At 39.3% G+C, this 17462-nt stretch overlaps 1 protein-coding gene and 1 pseudogene across 1 annotated transcript; both read left to right on the forward strand.

The window, feature by feature from the left end:
* Positions 1 to 1386: 1386 nt before the first annotated feature.
* LOC133922721 (cyclin-T1-1-like) lies at positions 1387 to 5109 on the forward strand. The gene is made up of 6 exons (XM_062368170.1): positions 1387 to 1819; positions 2038 to 2119; positions 3394 to 3528; positions 3635 to 3810; positions 3899 to 4050; positions 4173 to 5109. Exons 1-6 carry the CDS (start codon positions 1635 to 1637, stop codon positions 4745 to 4747), a joined length of 1305 nt encoding a protein of 434 aa, XP_062224154.1. The 5' UTR covers positions 1387 to 1634; the 3' UTR covers positions 4748 to 5109.
* Positions 5110 to 6363: 1254 nt separating this feature from the next.
* Positions 6364 to 13024, forward strand: LOC133923267 (pentatricopeptide repeat-containing protein At4g04790, mitochondrial-like; annotated as a pseudogene).
* The last annotated feature ends 4438 nt before the right edge of the window (positions 13025 to 17462 follow it).

The following is a 17462-nucleotide window of genomic DNA, read 5'->3' on the forward strand; positions in this document are numbered from 1 at the left end:
AGTGTGACAAAATATGACAAGGTATGACCCCAAGCCAAACATACTCTCATTCTTCTCTTGCAAACCCCGTGCCTCCATGGTAGATCGGCCTGCCCCTGAATCTAAGATTGTCACGTCCAACCTTAGGTAGCCATAAATTTAATAGCTAGTGTTTTATTTACTGCCATATTTTTAACTTGTCTAACTTTACCCTCATGACCCACCTCTCGGACACTACATTTATTTTTTTGCTAAACTTTGCCTAAGCTTAGGTTGTCAAATTTCTTGCCAACAAGTATGGCAAACCTAACGGTAGGCAAAGGATGCGTAGCAAAACTAGTTACCAACCAAACGGGCCCACGAGTTTTCTCAATAACGTCACGTACAATTAGCCCATCCAGTACACTGGGCCTTATAGCCGTGTACCGGCCCAAAAAAATCCGGCCCGGCACTCCAAGAGATCGGTGTTTTTTTTTCCCACTCCAAGAGATTTTTGGCTCCTCTAAAAAAAGAGATTTTTGCGAAGGCAGAGAGACACGCTGTAAAAGTCACATCAAATTATCCAAGACGGAGTCCACCCAAGAACCTTTTTACATTTTTTAAATCAAAATATTGCAAATATATACCTTACTGTTTATATTTTTAAGAAATAAAAATAACAAATTTCGGTCCACCCAAGCTCCCGGCCCCACACTCCATAGACGCAATACACGCACATGCTGCATCGGAGAGGAAAGGAATGTTAGAAATCTAAGTTATCTTCGTCTAATCGTCGAGCAGTTACTTTCCATGGTTGATTGATCGAATAGCTTTTCGTTTAGGAGGAATATCTTCATGTGAATTTAGCCTATTTATACATTATATTATATCATTTTTTATAAGTTTTACATACAAATTTTTTCATAAAAGATTTTTTTAAACTAATATCTACACAAAATTATAAGTTATAACTCTTATTTTTCATATTATAGGTTTTAAAGAGGTATACAAGACATATCTATTATTCTCTAAACTTATTTATGAGTTTTTCCTTTTACAAGATTTTCTCATATGAGTTAATAAAAATACAATAATTAATATATGTTGTATAATTTTCTACTAGTTTTTAAAAAAGTTTTAACAGCATATCACTACTACTATTTTCATATTTTAACTATAAGATTTTTAGAGGAGTTTTCAAAATGAAATATATAAATACATGGACTAACATCAATCCAGAGAGAGTGTATTAGAAATCAAGTGATCTTCACCTATCCGTTAGAATATCTTCTCAAATAAACAACTCATTAACATGTATATATTTATAATAATCACCAATAAAAAATTAAGAGTTCAAATCATTATTTTATCTAATATTATATTGTAATCCAAATTACTTTAAACAAGGAAGACCAACCAACCGCCTCTCCCGTTCCGCGTGGCGCAGCCGCCAAGTCAAGCCTCCGCCCGGCCGCCTTCGTCCCCAAGTCCACTCGAACCCTCCCCCACTTCCCGTCCACCCCATCCAGGCAAGCCTTCGCCCTTAAGCTTTTCCTCCCTCTACGTCTACTGAATTTCGAGCCTCTCTCCAAGAAGAAAATTCGGATTTTTTCCTCTCTCTCTCTCTCTCTCTCTCTCTCTCTCTCTCGGGCGAGCCGGCGGCGGGGGCGATCGCGATGGGTGCCGCGCGGGTGGAGGAGGTGGGGGGCGACGGCGAGCGGTTCCGGTCGTGGTACCTGAGCCGGGAGGAGATCGAGCGGGGCTCGCCGTCGCGGCGGGACGGCGTCGGAGCGGCCAAGGAGGCCGAGCTCCGGGCCACCTACTGCTCATTCATCCGCGACGTCTGCCTCAGGCTTCAATTGTGAGTGCTCGCCTCGTCCTTCTCCTTTTCTTCTCCCAATCGCGTTCGCGGGCCTGGATGGATTGCTCGGTTCAATCTGTTAGGTTAGATGTTAGGCGACGGCGACGGCGACACCATTGTTGGTAATGGTGGCGAGTTTGCGAGTTGATGTGACATTTTAGTGTTAAGCGTTGGGTCTTTCTGATGAAAGATGCCATTTTTTGTTGTTGTTGTTGCAGGCCGCAGATTACGATCGCAACGGCGATCCTGCTTTGCCATCGCTTTTATCTCCGTCAATCCCATGCCAAGAACGAGTGGCAGGTAAAGATATGTGCAATGCATAGCACATACTTGCCTGATGCATCCATACGACCACCCAATATTTTGCTGAGAATTATGTATAATGTACATTGATATCTGCTTTTTAGTTGGATCTTGTGGGTTTCATCTCTAGCCTACCCCAACTTGCTTGGGACAAAGGCTGCTGTGGTTGTGGTTGTGTACATTGATATCTGCAGATGTAATGTAATAGTTCTGCTTTCTCCAGCACGGAATCATGCTATGGCCTAATAACCTAGCAGACAAAGGGAGCATTGTGTTCTGGTACAGGACCCCATTTGACTATGGTGTGATGTTCCTCCAAAATTCACCAATCTGGCGACCAAACAACACTTGATCCCTGATGAATCACGACCGTGCATCCCTTAACTAACTGTTTGGCATAATGTCTAAATGCATCCAAAATTACGAAGCAAGTTTAATTTTCTTGACATAAGAAGCTTGCCTGACCGCAATGGCTTTCCACATTCCATTTGGGTAAAAGGGATGCCTGACTAACTTTTTTCTTTTTTCTAATGCTTACCTATTATTTTTCCCTAAAGGTCCCTGACTAACTTTTTCCTTCTCTTTCTTTTAGAGAGAATAACTAACTATTTTTCTTGTGTAGATTTTTGAAAGTGTTCACATTTTCCTTTATGACCATCGGACCCTAACATTACCTGACTATGTACCTTCGTCAGGGGTTAGTCGAGGGTAATGTGTGTCACAAGAAAAATATACAGGCTTGGGTATACAGATACGTTCAAGCTGGCTTCATGAGAGGTTGTTGGCACATGCGCACTTAACTCGAGTATGCATTAAGTGATCTACTGGTTGTTTGAGTGGCGTAAATTTCCATGATGCTTTTTATATGGATGATAAGTTGAAATTATTCCCGAGGAGTTGAGCGATTTGCCCCTTTTAAGTAATGGGTGTGGATGTGAGTCTTAGCTTTAAGCAATTTACCTGGATCACCTAAAATTGCAATCGTGGACGAAGGTGTGATTCTTTTGGAGCAACTTTATCGAACTTGAAGCATCACTTTCTAATAATACTCGTATCAGTAAGTATTAACAACTTGTTGCACTGCTATCTAAGTTCTTTCCAGCAATTCATATCAGATTTATGCTTTATTTTTCTTTCGTTCTTGGGTATTTCTCTCTTTAAATTTTGTACGCATCTGAATGCCTTAAAATATACAAATGTATACTATTAATTCCATTCTATTGGTTCTTGAACAGTTGAAGGTTATTCACCAACTCTTTTTATTCTTCCAGACTGTTGCAACTGTTTGCGTATTTCTTGCTTCAAAAATTGAAGACACACCTTGCCCATTAAAACGTGTCGTCATTGTGGCATATGAGACAATGTACCGGAAAAACCCTGATGCTGCTAAGAGAATCCACCAGCAGGTATTTAACTTTTTTTTAATCTTTTGTACTATTACTCCTGACATTTTGCCTGTTGTTTTTGTGATATTTTTGGGATTTGTTGCATAATTTTTTTGATGAAAAACAGGAAGTTCTTGAGAAGCAGAAAGCCCTGATTTTGGTGGGGGAGACACTATTGCTTTCAACAATTAGGTTTGATTTCAGTATACAACATCCTTATGAACCACTAAAGCTCGCTTTGAAGAATCTGGGGATCTACCAGAAGGAAGTTAGACAAGTTGCCATGAATCTCATAAATGATACGTGAGTTATTGGAGCTACTTGTCAATTTGTTATTCTTGAAATTGGCAATATTGTTATTTCTGAACTGATTCTGCACCTATACATGTAGGCTTCCAACTACTTTAGTTGTGCAATTCAAACCACACTACATAGCTGCTGGATCGCTCTTCCTCGCTGCTAAGTTTCAGAACATCAGACTTCCTTCTGAGATGGAAAAAGTATGGTGGCAAGCATTTGATGTTGCTCCAAAACAGTTGCAAGGTACAGTGTTGATACAGTGAACTCATGAAGTTAGTTTTTTTTTTGGCATCCATTGAGCCATTGTTATTTACTTCATAATACCATCAGTTTCTATCATGTCTGACGATCAATCACTCTTGCAGCTGTTGTGCAGCAAATGACAGAATTATTTAAGAAAAGAGACCCATGCTCCATGGGTCCTGCTATGCCCACTCCAACTCCAACTCCAACTCCAACTCCGCTGGATAAACAGCGGATAACAAGGACCCCAGATCCTGCGCTCAGGCATACACAACCTTCAAGGATAAGTATCGGAAACAGTGATACAGAAGCTTCTAGATGTGTGCCCATGGACAGATCGTTGAATAATAAATCCACCAGCAGCTCAGGAAGGAATGGAGAGAATCAGTCATTCCGGACACACCTAAATCATAACTTGAATATTGTTGCTGTGGATCGGAGGTTTGAGAAACAATATTCCCGGGGAACTCTAAAGGCTGATCGTGTTTATCATGTTTGCAGTGGGTCAAAAGATATGCATGCAACAAGAATCAGGGACTTGACCAGACAGAAAAGAAGGATTCAAGAGGTTGAAGGGCCCCCAACTCCTGTTTATATATCTGATACAGATGCTTGGAAGGTTGGGAGGCAAGTTAGAAGCATAATGGTTGTTGAAACGAATTCATCTTGGAAGAAACAGAAGGTAGAGAGAGGATGAATAATATTTTCTTTTCTGGTAAAGACCCATTGTTTGACTGCTAATGAGACAAAGGTCTCCTGAAGGCGATGAGATGAAGTATCTTGAAAGATATGACCGGCCTGTAAATTAAGTTACTGATGCACGTCGAATACACTCAGCTTGCACTGAAATGTCATACACGTCTCATTTATGTTGTAGGCTATTTTTTCTTATCAGTGCATGTGGATGGAGATGAAAATGTAGATTCTGGGCAGGACTAATCGTCAATATTTCGTAACCAAGCTGTATATAGCCTTGGAGACAAATTTTGTAGTAACATGACCGATGACTCGGTTGCCTGTGTATAATTGAATTTTGCAGCAATGTTCATTTGTATACTATCTTCTTGTCACCTCAGAGCTTGTGAGCGGTGTTCTGATGCTATACTTTTCCTGAGATCATCTGCAAATTCACAGTATTCTCGTCATTTCTTCTGTTTAATGTATTTGAAAGTTTTCAAGAGGATAATGATTTTTTTTTGGGGGGGTTTTAGGAGATTTGCTCATCAATACAACCCCCTGCACATTTTATCATAACCTCTACAAATTTTACTGAAAAGTATGGAAATATAATTGGAATTACCTTCGAGTTTTGATGACAAGTATGCTTATGCCAGTTCCATCGTTTTTTTACACCAACCTCCTGTTCCATTAACACTGGCGAATATCTAGATCGCTAGCAGACACCTCCACGACAAAGTCGGGAGCTTGAATGCTTGATGACAAGAATCCAAACATCCTTTCTAGATAATTTAGCAGTCAAAATTTTGGAAGCTTAGCTATAGTCAGCGCATTTTGAAAGTTAACCCCTTTTGGAGTACAAGCATCTGCATCATGATTATAGGAATGATTGGTTGCCTAGCCTAGCCCCTATCTAGGCTTTCATAATACAGGACAAGCGTGTTTGATTAGGTGCACATATCTGTTAGCTAAGACGGGGCTATACATAAGTGGCCCGTTAGCATGTCTGAATTGCTCGTTTTAGCATGGCCAGGCTCAGCTAGTGTAGGCGGAGTGTGTGTGGTGGCCCTGATAGTGTAGGCAAATTAGTTTCTTCCTACACAGGCATCAAAACACCATCTCATGCATATAGGTTAAGCTAATACAGGGCAACCAAACATCAGCTACTTGCATTGCTCAGCATGTGTTGGCTTGCGCTGGCGATCGTGCCGGTGGCCACGGATCAACAGGTGCACCGCCTCTAACATTACACACGACGATGTTTCTGGGCGGAGCACTGCTGCATTTATCCCAGCAACTGGTTCAATTGCTGCGAGTGCTATTAGAGATAATTTCTCATGTGTCACTAAATGTTGATAAAGTTCTCAATTTATTATTGAAAAAATCATAGTCCCTTTCATATAATTAATTTAGTTTTTTCATTCTCTAAGTGCTATCATTGTCATAGCGGAGGTGATTACAATATCACGTAGGAATGAAAAACTGTCATAACAAAGGTAACTGTAGTATCACACAGAGGATGAAAAATCAATGTTGTGACCTCTGTTATGATGGCAATGGCACATTGGGAAAAGAAAAAATTAAGGTGGTATTTGGATATAGATTTGGAATGGGAAAAAGATATGAATAGCTGATATGAGATGCAGGTTTTGGTTTGAGAAATAAGCATCTTATCCTATTCTCATGTTTGGCATTTGGGTATGTTATATGGGCAGGAATTGAGGAACAGATGTATAATTTATTAAAATACCTTTACCTTATATAATAATTTTCATTTTATATAAGAATATTTTGTAATTTCGCATAGCATAACCTCGAATCTCTGCCATAACTTAACCCACCCGTTAGGATATAAATTGTGAGATATGATCCTATTATTTACCTATCCCAAACCCCTTCGTTTCACAAATCCTCGTACCAAACATTATAGTACTCTTATCCCACCCCTATTTACCATTCTCACATCTCATTTCTAACCGTCTAAACGCCAACTAAGTGATAGTATGAAAATGAATATAATTTTTTTCAATGATAAATCAAGAATTTCATTAATTATCTCTTCGATTAATCTTTGAACTGAATTGGATGTGTCACAGCCGACACAAATCGTCAGATGCTTCTTCAAGCTCGTCGTATCACTCACGAGCAATTTTCAAGCCACCGATGTGGAAGCGCCTGCTGGAGACGACCAAGCAGTCCGCCACTGCCCCCAAGCTCTCCACCCTGAAGAACCCCTCCTCCAGCCGCCGCGCCGCCATCACCCCCAGCCACCGCTGTCAGCCAGGCCTCCCTCCTGCGCCTCAAGCAGGCTGCGGCCTCGAAGAAGACCACCTTGCCATCCTCCCTCCCCCACGCCCAAGGTAATCAGCACCTCCCTCCTCCCCATGCACATCGCTCTTCCTCCACCTCTCTCTCACACTGGCTTGGCTTTCCTTTCACTCCTTCACCCTCTCCTGCGCAGATGAGGAGGAACCCCCTCACGCACTCACCAAGGCGCTTGTGTCCGTCTTAGATGGTAACATTACACTCTCCTAGCATCCTGCAACTCTTTCACTTGTAACTGCAATTGTGAGTTATTAGTTCAATGCTCAGGACCTGACGACATGGAAGAGTTGAGGCCCTCGGAAGCGCCAGCGGAGGACTCTGAAGATGCTGGGGAGGTTGTCAGGAACAAGGTGTTGGACATTGAATGGTTTGCGGCGCCACCATCGAGGGACCCACTGATGCATTGGAGGAGGGAGGTGGCGAGGGAGAAGAAGTAGTACATCTTCAAGAACACAGAGAGCTGGCGCTTCACAAAGCTGATGCGGACATGAGCCCATAAGCTTGGCGTGGAGTCGACGCCCGGGTTTTTCGGGAAGCTGGGGGAGAGATTTTTTTTTGGATAAGGTGCTTTATTAACTCTTATCGTTACATTAACTGATACAATCGCACAAGAGTTTGCCTTCGACTAACCACTATCTAAGAAACAAGAACCCGATACATGAGATGCCCACAAAATGGAATATGGGGGTGAAGGAGTTCAATGCGTTGATTAGGGATTGTTTGGACAATGCAGGGACTTGCAGGGACATTGACTCTTCCGTGGAACATATTTATAGGGCATATAACCTTTTTGAGATGATGAGAGACAGGGGGCTTAGGATTGAGCAAGATAGTTATGGCCCATTCCTCTTGTATCTGGTGGACGTGGGGATGTCTGAAAGAATTTGAGATGTTCAATACATTCTTTAAGGATGCAAATCCACAATCCTACTCTAGAATAGCTTATTATGAAATGTTGCTTTGCATTAGAGTTCAAGACAAAGAAAAAATTCAAGAACTTTGTCACTCTGTTGAAGACCACAATGAGGAAGCTCACTATGACGTAGCAGATAAACAACCAAAATCATAATCAGATCTTTTTTTTTCTTGTTCATTCATGGTAATGCTGATTCGTCTTTCATAACTTTTTCATGCTCGCATACTGACATACCATTCTCACAGCAGCATCCTATTGAATGCCTCTGTTTTACAGAAAGTTATATGTTAGCATTTGCTGAAAGCGGCAGAAAGGAGGATCTGATCACCTTGTTGGAATTACTTGATCTAACAAAAGTTTCAGGCTCAAAGTACATATCCAGTATATTCAACTCATTGGGTAGGTTAGAGACGCAGAACTATGCAGAGAAACTTTTTCAGGTGATGAAGTCGAAAGGTAATAAATCGTGTGGAAATGATTCCAAATTTGATTCACATTTCTTTTCATGACAATAAGATGTACACAAGTTATATTAGCAGATAATATGTTCGTTGAATTTTAATTTTATTTACCACTAAATACTGCAGAGCCCTTTTCTTTTCCTCCTCCCTTTCTTGGTTTAACTTAAGACTGTCCACTGGGTTAATTTTTTTACCTGCTAATGTTATTTTTTTTTTGTTTCAGAATCTGCTGATGGAAACATTTCATCCTTAATTTTTGACTATGCTGCAAATACACCGAACATAATGGTGAGGAATTTTTCATGATGACTACCGGTAATATTCATAGCTTTGAATATAAAGCAGACTGTATGTGCAATTCATTGCATCGAACTGAACTACTAATTTACTGCTTTATCTAAGTTAGTAATAATTTTACAAAGTAGAAAGGTATTAGTTCTACACTTTTGTCATACATAAAAGGAGCATGCTAGATTTCCATATTCAAATCACATGCGTGCAGAAATACCTTGCATTTGGAGTAATTACTGGGAGTAGTAGAAATTGTCCAAAAGATTAATCAAACCATTTCTATTTGGAAGGATGGCTTTTTTCATCATGAACCGCTACCTGACCTTATATGGTTATCTTGCCAACCGATCATTATTTCTTTTGGGTTCTTGTTACTATCCTTATATTTAGTCTTTATAAAGCAAATACACTTATTGAATATCGATATTGTTAATTATTGTAAACATTATTCTGCATTCCTCATTGTAAGGAATAATTTATCCATGCAAAGGCAGCCGTTTACAAAGTTAACAAAAGAGCCCTTCTATCTAAACTTTATTGTCAGACCACCTTTCAATGCTGAATTTTCTTGAAGGTTGAAGATGTTGTAGTTGCATTTCATAAATGGCACGAGAAGATTGAGGTAGCACCCTCTATTGCTGCATACCACAAGATCATCTCTATCTGTTGCCATTCATCAAAGGTAGTGGCAAATGCATTCACAACTCTCTTGTAATCCTAGTTGAATGAATGACTTGATTCAGTTGTGTTTTGTACATTATTATTATTTTTCAAATAGTGGAAATACGCATACTCCTGTATTTTGTCACCAGGCATACATACGTTGCATCAATATTTGTCATATTCATAAATGTTCTTTTCCTATTGTATTTTTGGCTTTCTGCTTGCTTGGGTATTACCTAACCGACTTTTATGTTTCCAAGATACATAGCATGATTAACAACTGTTTCATCTATTGGTTTATTTGGCCATCTTCCCAATGATTTTTCTTTTGTAATTCATTTAAATTTGGCTGTCAGAACTGCTATACCTCATAGAAGGTAAAAAAAAATTGTTTACTTGAATTTGGATGCAATGGAACTTTTTGGTTGCTTGGAACCTTGAATGATCTGGTTCTTGATATGGGTTGATGCATATTTAGCATCCCATATGTGAAAAGTTACTTGGGAGAAACGGATAATTATTTGATGTCTTTATTAAAGGGATATACTGAAGTGTGTTGTTCCTTGGGTTACTCTGTGCTTGAATGGTCTAGTCTGGTGCTGGTTGGGCCTTCCCCCCATGCCTGAGCTGAGAGAAGTGGCAAATGTGGCATACTGCTGTCCTGGTGTGCCATGCTTGGTTTAAGCTCATGCTCGGTCCTCAAGCCATCTCTCTCTCTCTCTCTCTCTCTCTCTCTCTCTCTCTCTCTCTCTCTCTCTCTCTCTCTCTCCCTCTCCAAACTATTATCATGTATGGTATACTAAATTACAGAAATAAGTTTAGAGCCGGTGCTGAGTGTTTTAATTCTTCCGTACCCCACAAAGCAATATTGTAACCATGGTATTTACCTTATGGTCTTTGCAGATCAGCTTAGCTCTTGATTTAGCTGACTGCATCTGTAAATCCAATTCCGATGTGTCAATTGAATCGTTTCATCGAATCATACAGGCTTGTGAGCAAAGATACGAACTTCACATGGTAAGTGGGTGAGTATGCAGGTGTATCAAGCAGTTGTGTCTTCCTTATCATGTTAGTTTTTAGGATATATCTTGTAGATTAGAAGAATCGATGCACTGTTGTAGAGGACTGCATATACTAACCAACTGTGAAGGTGTTTCAGAATATTTGAACAATAACAAGCATAAGCACCTATCTGATCACAAAATTTTCTAGTATGAACTTAGACCGGCCTTTTTTTTCTTTAAAAGGACAAAGAAAATCAACCCAACCTAAAAGTTAAAACACGAGTAGTGCCACATTTTCTCAAACTGTTGAAGCATTAATTTGATTGTTGGTTACACTATGCGACCTATCACAAGTCACCATGCAGGATGCATCATAACCCACCCTGCAGTATTACCTATAATTTCCCATTGTAATTCCATTGGAAATAATTGTGTGAAACTCATGCTGTAAATCCCTTTCTATATATAGTTTCTAATGTTACAACTGCTGAGTATCGAAATGTTTGACAGTATCATGACCAATTACGTCAAGTTGGAATTCAAATGACCAGACATATATATATGGCACTCATTAATGCATACTCAAGACTTGGGAACTTTGACATGGCCAAGTAGGTAAATGGTGTTTGCTGATCAGAATATTCTTTGAAATTAGCTGCACTTTCGTGCTTTCAATTTTTCTCACATATCTCTCAATAACATAGAATGAGGCCTGTGCTGTACTTTGTTATATTGGCTACTTTAAACTGTTCTTGTTTCCTTAGATTCCACTAGATAAGGAAATACCATGTAAGCTCCTCGAGGACATTAAGAGCGCACTTGTATGCATGCTTGCATCAAATGGGCAAGTATTAGATGCACTTAGCATATACGATGAAATAAAGCAATCCGGAAGCTCCCTTGAGCCAAAGGCTGCCATAGTCCTGATTGTGAGTAAAGCTATGAAACATTTTTCCTGTTGAAATGAGTGAATCTGCATAATTCAGAATTAGTTGCTGTCTCCATTGTTTATAGCATTGTATTTGCTTCTACAGGAGAATATTATAACAGAAGGTGAACTGGATAGAATGCATCAACTTCTGGAGGAGCTGAGTGACTCAAGCCGCTGGTTTGAGGGGTGTGGCAGAGCACTTCTATACTATGTTCAGCAAAACCATCCTGACTATAATAGTTGGTGTTTATGCAGTTGCCTTTCTACTGCGATTTAATCAAACTTTTTACAAAGTGTTTATTTGCTATGTTTTCCCCCCAGTGCTGCGATTGATTTACTTAAGCAGCTCAAGGCGAAAGATGAAATGAGTACATGTATGGTTGTCGATCAGGTATGTTTTTGGACTGATCTTTTTGGGCATTGACATATCTGATAGCCTTCTGATTTCCATAGTTTGATAAAAAAAAGGTCCAAATATTTTGTCTTAATACACATACCTGATCTCTTGTGGAAATGTGCACTTTTGCCTTTAATTTGTTGCAGAGTTATTGCATGATATCAAATGATCTAGGCGATATCCATAAACTATGACTTGCAGATGCACTAACTTCTTTGCATCCTTTGCCCATCTTTTTTTTTTACCCAATGCACATTTACTAGAAATTGAATTCAGTAGAAGATCTTCATGTCGTTTGTTCAATCAGTGTTAAACTATGTATGCTCTTTACTTACTTTTCACATTGCCTACCTTTTTGTTTCCAGCATGTTGAAAATGAATTCCCTTCTGTGTTGGTTGTCCCATTCAGTATCTGTTTGTTATGCAATTAGACTGTTCATTAAAACAAAATTTGATTACTCATAGTGTCAACCCAATTAAACTGGAATGATTTCTCCAAACTAACAAAACAATAAACAAGTGAGATCACATCAAGCACTCATGAAATACTCACTAGAGACAAAAGGCAGTAAAAAAATGCAGCTTATAACTGCATTTGTTGGTGATGCAGATTCCTCTGAATTGTTTTCCTTAAGGGTGCATTAAATGTTCCAAAATGGAACTATATGTTTCCATTTTTTTGGTCTACGTTATAACTTCATTTACTTGCTTGCGGGCTTTGAAGGTTTTTGGCCACATATGGGATATGGAGCCCACAAATTTGGATCTTGGAATGGAACTTCTCCATGCTGCCAAAGAGCTTGGACTTAACGTTTCTTGGACAAGCCTTGATTTTCTTCTCAGCGCATGTGTAAAGGCAAAGGATTCACAGCGTGCCCAGCAGATCTGGACAGAATATGAATCTGCTGGCCTTCCACACAACGTGCTGACTTCTTTGAGGTTGAATTATTTATCTCTGACATAGGCCAAGAATTGGTAAAATATTTTCTTCAGCATATGGTACATTATGTGGAGCATTGGAAGGTCCTTTTAGGGAGTTCAACACCATGATCAGTGTGCTTGCTTTGATATCACGTCCGATTCCTCTTTATGTGATCTTTACAACATTTGTGCCGGCAGGATGCATCAGGCTCTTTTTTCATCTGGGAGACGGAAGGCAGCTAAGAAATTACTGAAAGAGATAACCAAAGGAAGATGATCATGTGCACTACATAATAGACTCTTGTCATGACATACTACAGTGAGGAATTTAAGCCTTCTGCTATCGTTAGGTTCAGTTCAAAACAAAGAGCTACCAACAAGGGGTAAGAGATCTATTACTTTTATCACTTCGGTTTAGTGAAACACTGAAATGAAATGAAATCAATTCCTTTGCTCTAGCAAAATCTGTTGCTAGCATTGAACCAGATCTTCATAAGCGATTGGTTACTCATGAACCTGATCAAAACCATGGATTAAATGAAATAAATTGAGTGATGGAATGCTCCAGTGGAACAGACAAAGTCTGCCCACTCACTATAGGCTTTTCTGAGCATGTCCTTTTGTTAGTTTCTCAAAATTATTTGCACCGTTTGAAGGAGCTGCATGTATTCCTGTTTCTAGCCTGAAACAAGCAATCATACATCCAAGCCATTACCAAAAGATCATGAGACCACTAGCCGCATTTGAGACCCCTTCGGTGTGACAACTGGCCACCATTCCTGCCTGCCCCACTTGGCTTAATGGTCTCAGCTACTAGAGCCTTCTCTTCTCAATAGTGCAGTCCGTGTGACCACAAGAGTTAGGTCACAGTGAAACAATCTATAGGAACAAGATTGACTGTTAAAGGGGTAAATAGATATCTTAAGAATTTTTTTACAAAATCGATGATTTTCTCTTATTTAGATTACTCAACGTACCTCAAAATTCAAGTAGAAGTAAAAATAAAAGAATTTCTAACAAGATAAAATCGAGACAATACGACTCCATAGATATTATATGAACCATGAGATCCATTTAAGATCAATCCATGTGTCTTAGCACTTGAAATATCAGAACTTGCACAGAAATAAGAAAAGATGAACATCAAGTAACGAAACTCTATAAATTGATTGTTTAGAGGTAAACGAATTCAAAATCTTATCACATAAACGTGTGTATGCTGATTTTATATCTCTAGTCATAAGAAGAATAACCTCACAAAGTGCTAAATTTCAGCTAAAAAATAAAACGAAAATCAAATCTAGAAACTGAAAAACTTGTAAACTTGCAAGGGAACTAATAGAGGGAAACTAGAAGGAGGTGAGCACAATAATATGAAGAAAAATTAACTTTATTCCAGCAGAGGTTAACCCTATTTTAGACAGATTACAAAGATTTTTCTCATAAAGCTCTCACCTAATATATAAGCTAAACACTTTTTTTCATCTTCTAACCCTAGCATAAAACTCTTATATGGATGTTATAACAGGCTTAAAATAGCTAGTTCATATCCTTTTATAGCTCTACCCCTCTATTTATAAGCCTAGGAAATTTGATCCTTAAATTTTCTAACTTTTTTTTTATAAAATACCTATCTCTTGTAGTACACTCCTACCTACCATCAAAGGTATTTTGATCAATTTTCTTCTCGTTTTATCGGACGGCTGTGGCGCTTTCACGACTTAGCTTCGCCTTGACGCAAGTTTCGCGGTGGTGCCACGTACTCCTTCAGTTCTCTCACGGTTTTGAGGTCAAACCGCGAAATCCTAGCACGCTTCTCAAATCATGACTCCCCACTTGCTTACATCTTAAGCAAGCATTCTGGTGTCAACGCGTGTACTCCGTCTTGCGATCCTGACCGTCGGCATGTCTCTTCCACTCCCAATCCCTCAGGTCGTCTTGTCACTTGCACCTGCATCTCCTTCGTTTGACTTTGTCAATACACCGTCTTCATCCGTCTTTCATACTTTGCTTGATCTCGACATGTTCAGCTAGGATCACCCTTGACTTTGCTCGTCCTCCTTGATCATCCGGCACCAAGCACTCCGCTTGGCTCTAATCATCTTGCCATCGACCGCTAAGTTTCATCCATCACCTGCATACTATGAGACAAGCAAACACATATATCCAATTCCAATTAGTCCATAACAAATATGCTCAAATGGAACCCTAAATCAATTCAAATCACATCAAAGCTCATGAAAAATCGAAGATCATCAAACCAAATAAATACCAATGTCAATCACTCATCGTAAGTAAACCAAGACATGTTTCAACTTGGTTTCTTAATCTCTCCCTTGATGAGTGCATTGACAATCCTCATAGCATAAAGATTTTGGTTTAAAGAAATTAAAACAAGATAAACTCATGCAAGTGACAAAAATTTGAGAAAGAGCAAAATATGTCATTTGGCATAATAAAGGTTACAAAAACTCTAATAGAGACAAAGATGAGCTAAAAGCCTCAAAAGTGCAAGAAAAACTCAAAAACCTAAAAACACATGCTCCTACTTGATGATTGCATATTTTCTATTTTTTCTCCCTTTCATTTCTAGATAAATGCAATTTTTCCCATTTTGTTGAATATTTGTGCATAATATTTTTAGGTATATTTTCTCAAAAACGCACAAAGTCTCAAAGTGAGTTCATGTCACAAGCATCAAGAGTAAAGCAAGTTTTGATCATATTGTTCAATTTTTCAAAAGATATCACCACAAAATCATCCATAGTTTCATAATCAGTGAAAAGATTAGAGAAACTAGTGCTAAGTCAAGTTCAAACTAGGCAATTAAGTTGAACCCGACGGGCTATGCAAACACCCACATATCAATCCAAAACTTAGTTTGACAACATAAAAAAGAGCATTATTAGCAGATTAAAAAAACACATGTTAACTTTCTCATTCATTTTATTAATTTAACATAGGATTCAAGATATGAAATTTTTCACAAAGCCAAAATAAGTTATACCTTTACGACACAAAAGAGCACATGCTCTTATAAGGGTTAATCATAGGCTAAATATTTACATAGACAAAAGTCAAAGATCCCTAATCGGTTGAACTGAACAAAGTGGCTTATCACAAGCTAATGACAAGTATCAGAGGTACTCTTCCTGTCAATTCTACAACTAGCAAAATCCGCATCCGAAAAGCCACGAAGAGAAAGCGAAGATGATACAGAAAACCAAAGGTCATACTCAAAAGTGTGCTTGAAATACCTTAGAATGTGTTTCACTGCTTGGCGGTGAGACGTCCTCGGTGAAGCCTGGAAGCGAGGACACAAGCATACGGCGAAGTGGATGTTAGGTCTTATCGCCATCAGATACAGGAGGGAGCTGATCATTGCTCCTATAATCCCGTTGATCCACCTCCTCGCCATCTTCATCCGGATCAAGCACGGTCGAGATAGCCATCGACGTCATCAATAGCTTTACATCGTACATGTCGAACTTCTTCAACATATCCTTGGTGTACTTCGCCTGGTGGACGAAGGTGCCTTACTTGCACTGCTTGATTTGAAGTCCAAGGAAGAAGTTGAGCTCATCCACCATCGACATCTCGAACTTTCTGCTCATATTTTCTGCAAACTTGGCCATAAGTGCATAAGAAGAGTAAAAAAAAAATGATATTATCAACGTAAATCTGAACAAGTAAGAAACCACTGCTATACCTGAGAGTGAACAAAGTTTTATCTACTGACCCCATCACATATTCATGCCCTAGCAAAAAATATCTAAGTCTATCATATCGAGCCCTAGGTACCTGCTTAAGCTCATACAAATTTTTTTTAAGCTTGTATATTCTATGACGGTATTTGGGATGCTGGACATAGACCTCGTCCTCTAAAAAACTATTTAGTAAAGCACTCTTGACATCCATTTGATACAACTTGAAACCTCGAGATGCCACAAATGTAAGGAGGATCCTAATAGCTTTGAGCCTAGCTACTGGTGCAAAGGTCTCTCCAAAGTCTATCCTCTCTACCTGAGTGAAACCTTGAGCTACCAGTCTAGCCTTGTTTCTTACTACAGATCCATCCTCCCCCTGTTTATTTTTGAAAACTCATTTGGTGCTTATGGTGTGAACATTTGGGATGGCTCTACAAGGACCCAAACTTGGTTCTTCTAAAAGTTTTCTAGCTCTTCATATATGGCATTGACCCAACTCAAATAAGATAAAAGCATGTTCAACATCATGGGGCTCAAAGGAAACAACAAATACAGAATTAGTGAAATAAGCATAATGAACAGATTTTGAACCTCGTTACCCTTTCATTGATGTTGCCAATCATCATCTGTGGAGGGTGTCACCGCTGAATGTGTTGAAGAGTTTTGCGCTATGAGATGATCTCCCCCTCAAATACTGCTGGTGTAAGCTCGAAAGCAGCTGAAGTGGAAGTAGAGGCTACAGGACCATTTGTTAGTGTAGAAGAGGCAGGAACCAACTCGGGAGTAAGTGTGGTAGTAGGAAGTAGTGGATCATCCTCGTCATCCCCGAAAGCTGGAAGGTCGCTATTTCTTTTGCTCATCTCCTGGTCACCTGTACACTCAAAGATCGGGCTAGCACAATGGATTGATTCATCAAAGGTCACATCACATGACTCTGTGATGGTGTTAGTGTCAAGATTAAAGATCCTATAAAAATAACCATGAAGATAATACCTAAAAAAATACCATCGGAAGAACATGACTCGAACCTGCCAAGATTACAACATTTTAGGATAAAGTGCCGACATTCAAAAACTCTCAAATGTGAAACATTCGGTTTCCTCCCAAAACACAACTCA

The sequence above is a fragment of the Phragmites australis genome, chromosome 6 (assembly GCF_958298935.1).
Source record: "Phragmites australis chromosome 6, lpPhrAust1.1, whole genome shotgun sequence".
NCBI classification, from domain to species: domain Eukaryota; kingdom Viridiplantae; phylum Streptophyta; class Magnoliopsida; order Poales; family Poaceae; genus Phragmites; species Phragmites australis.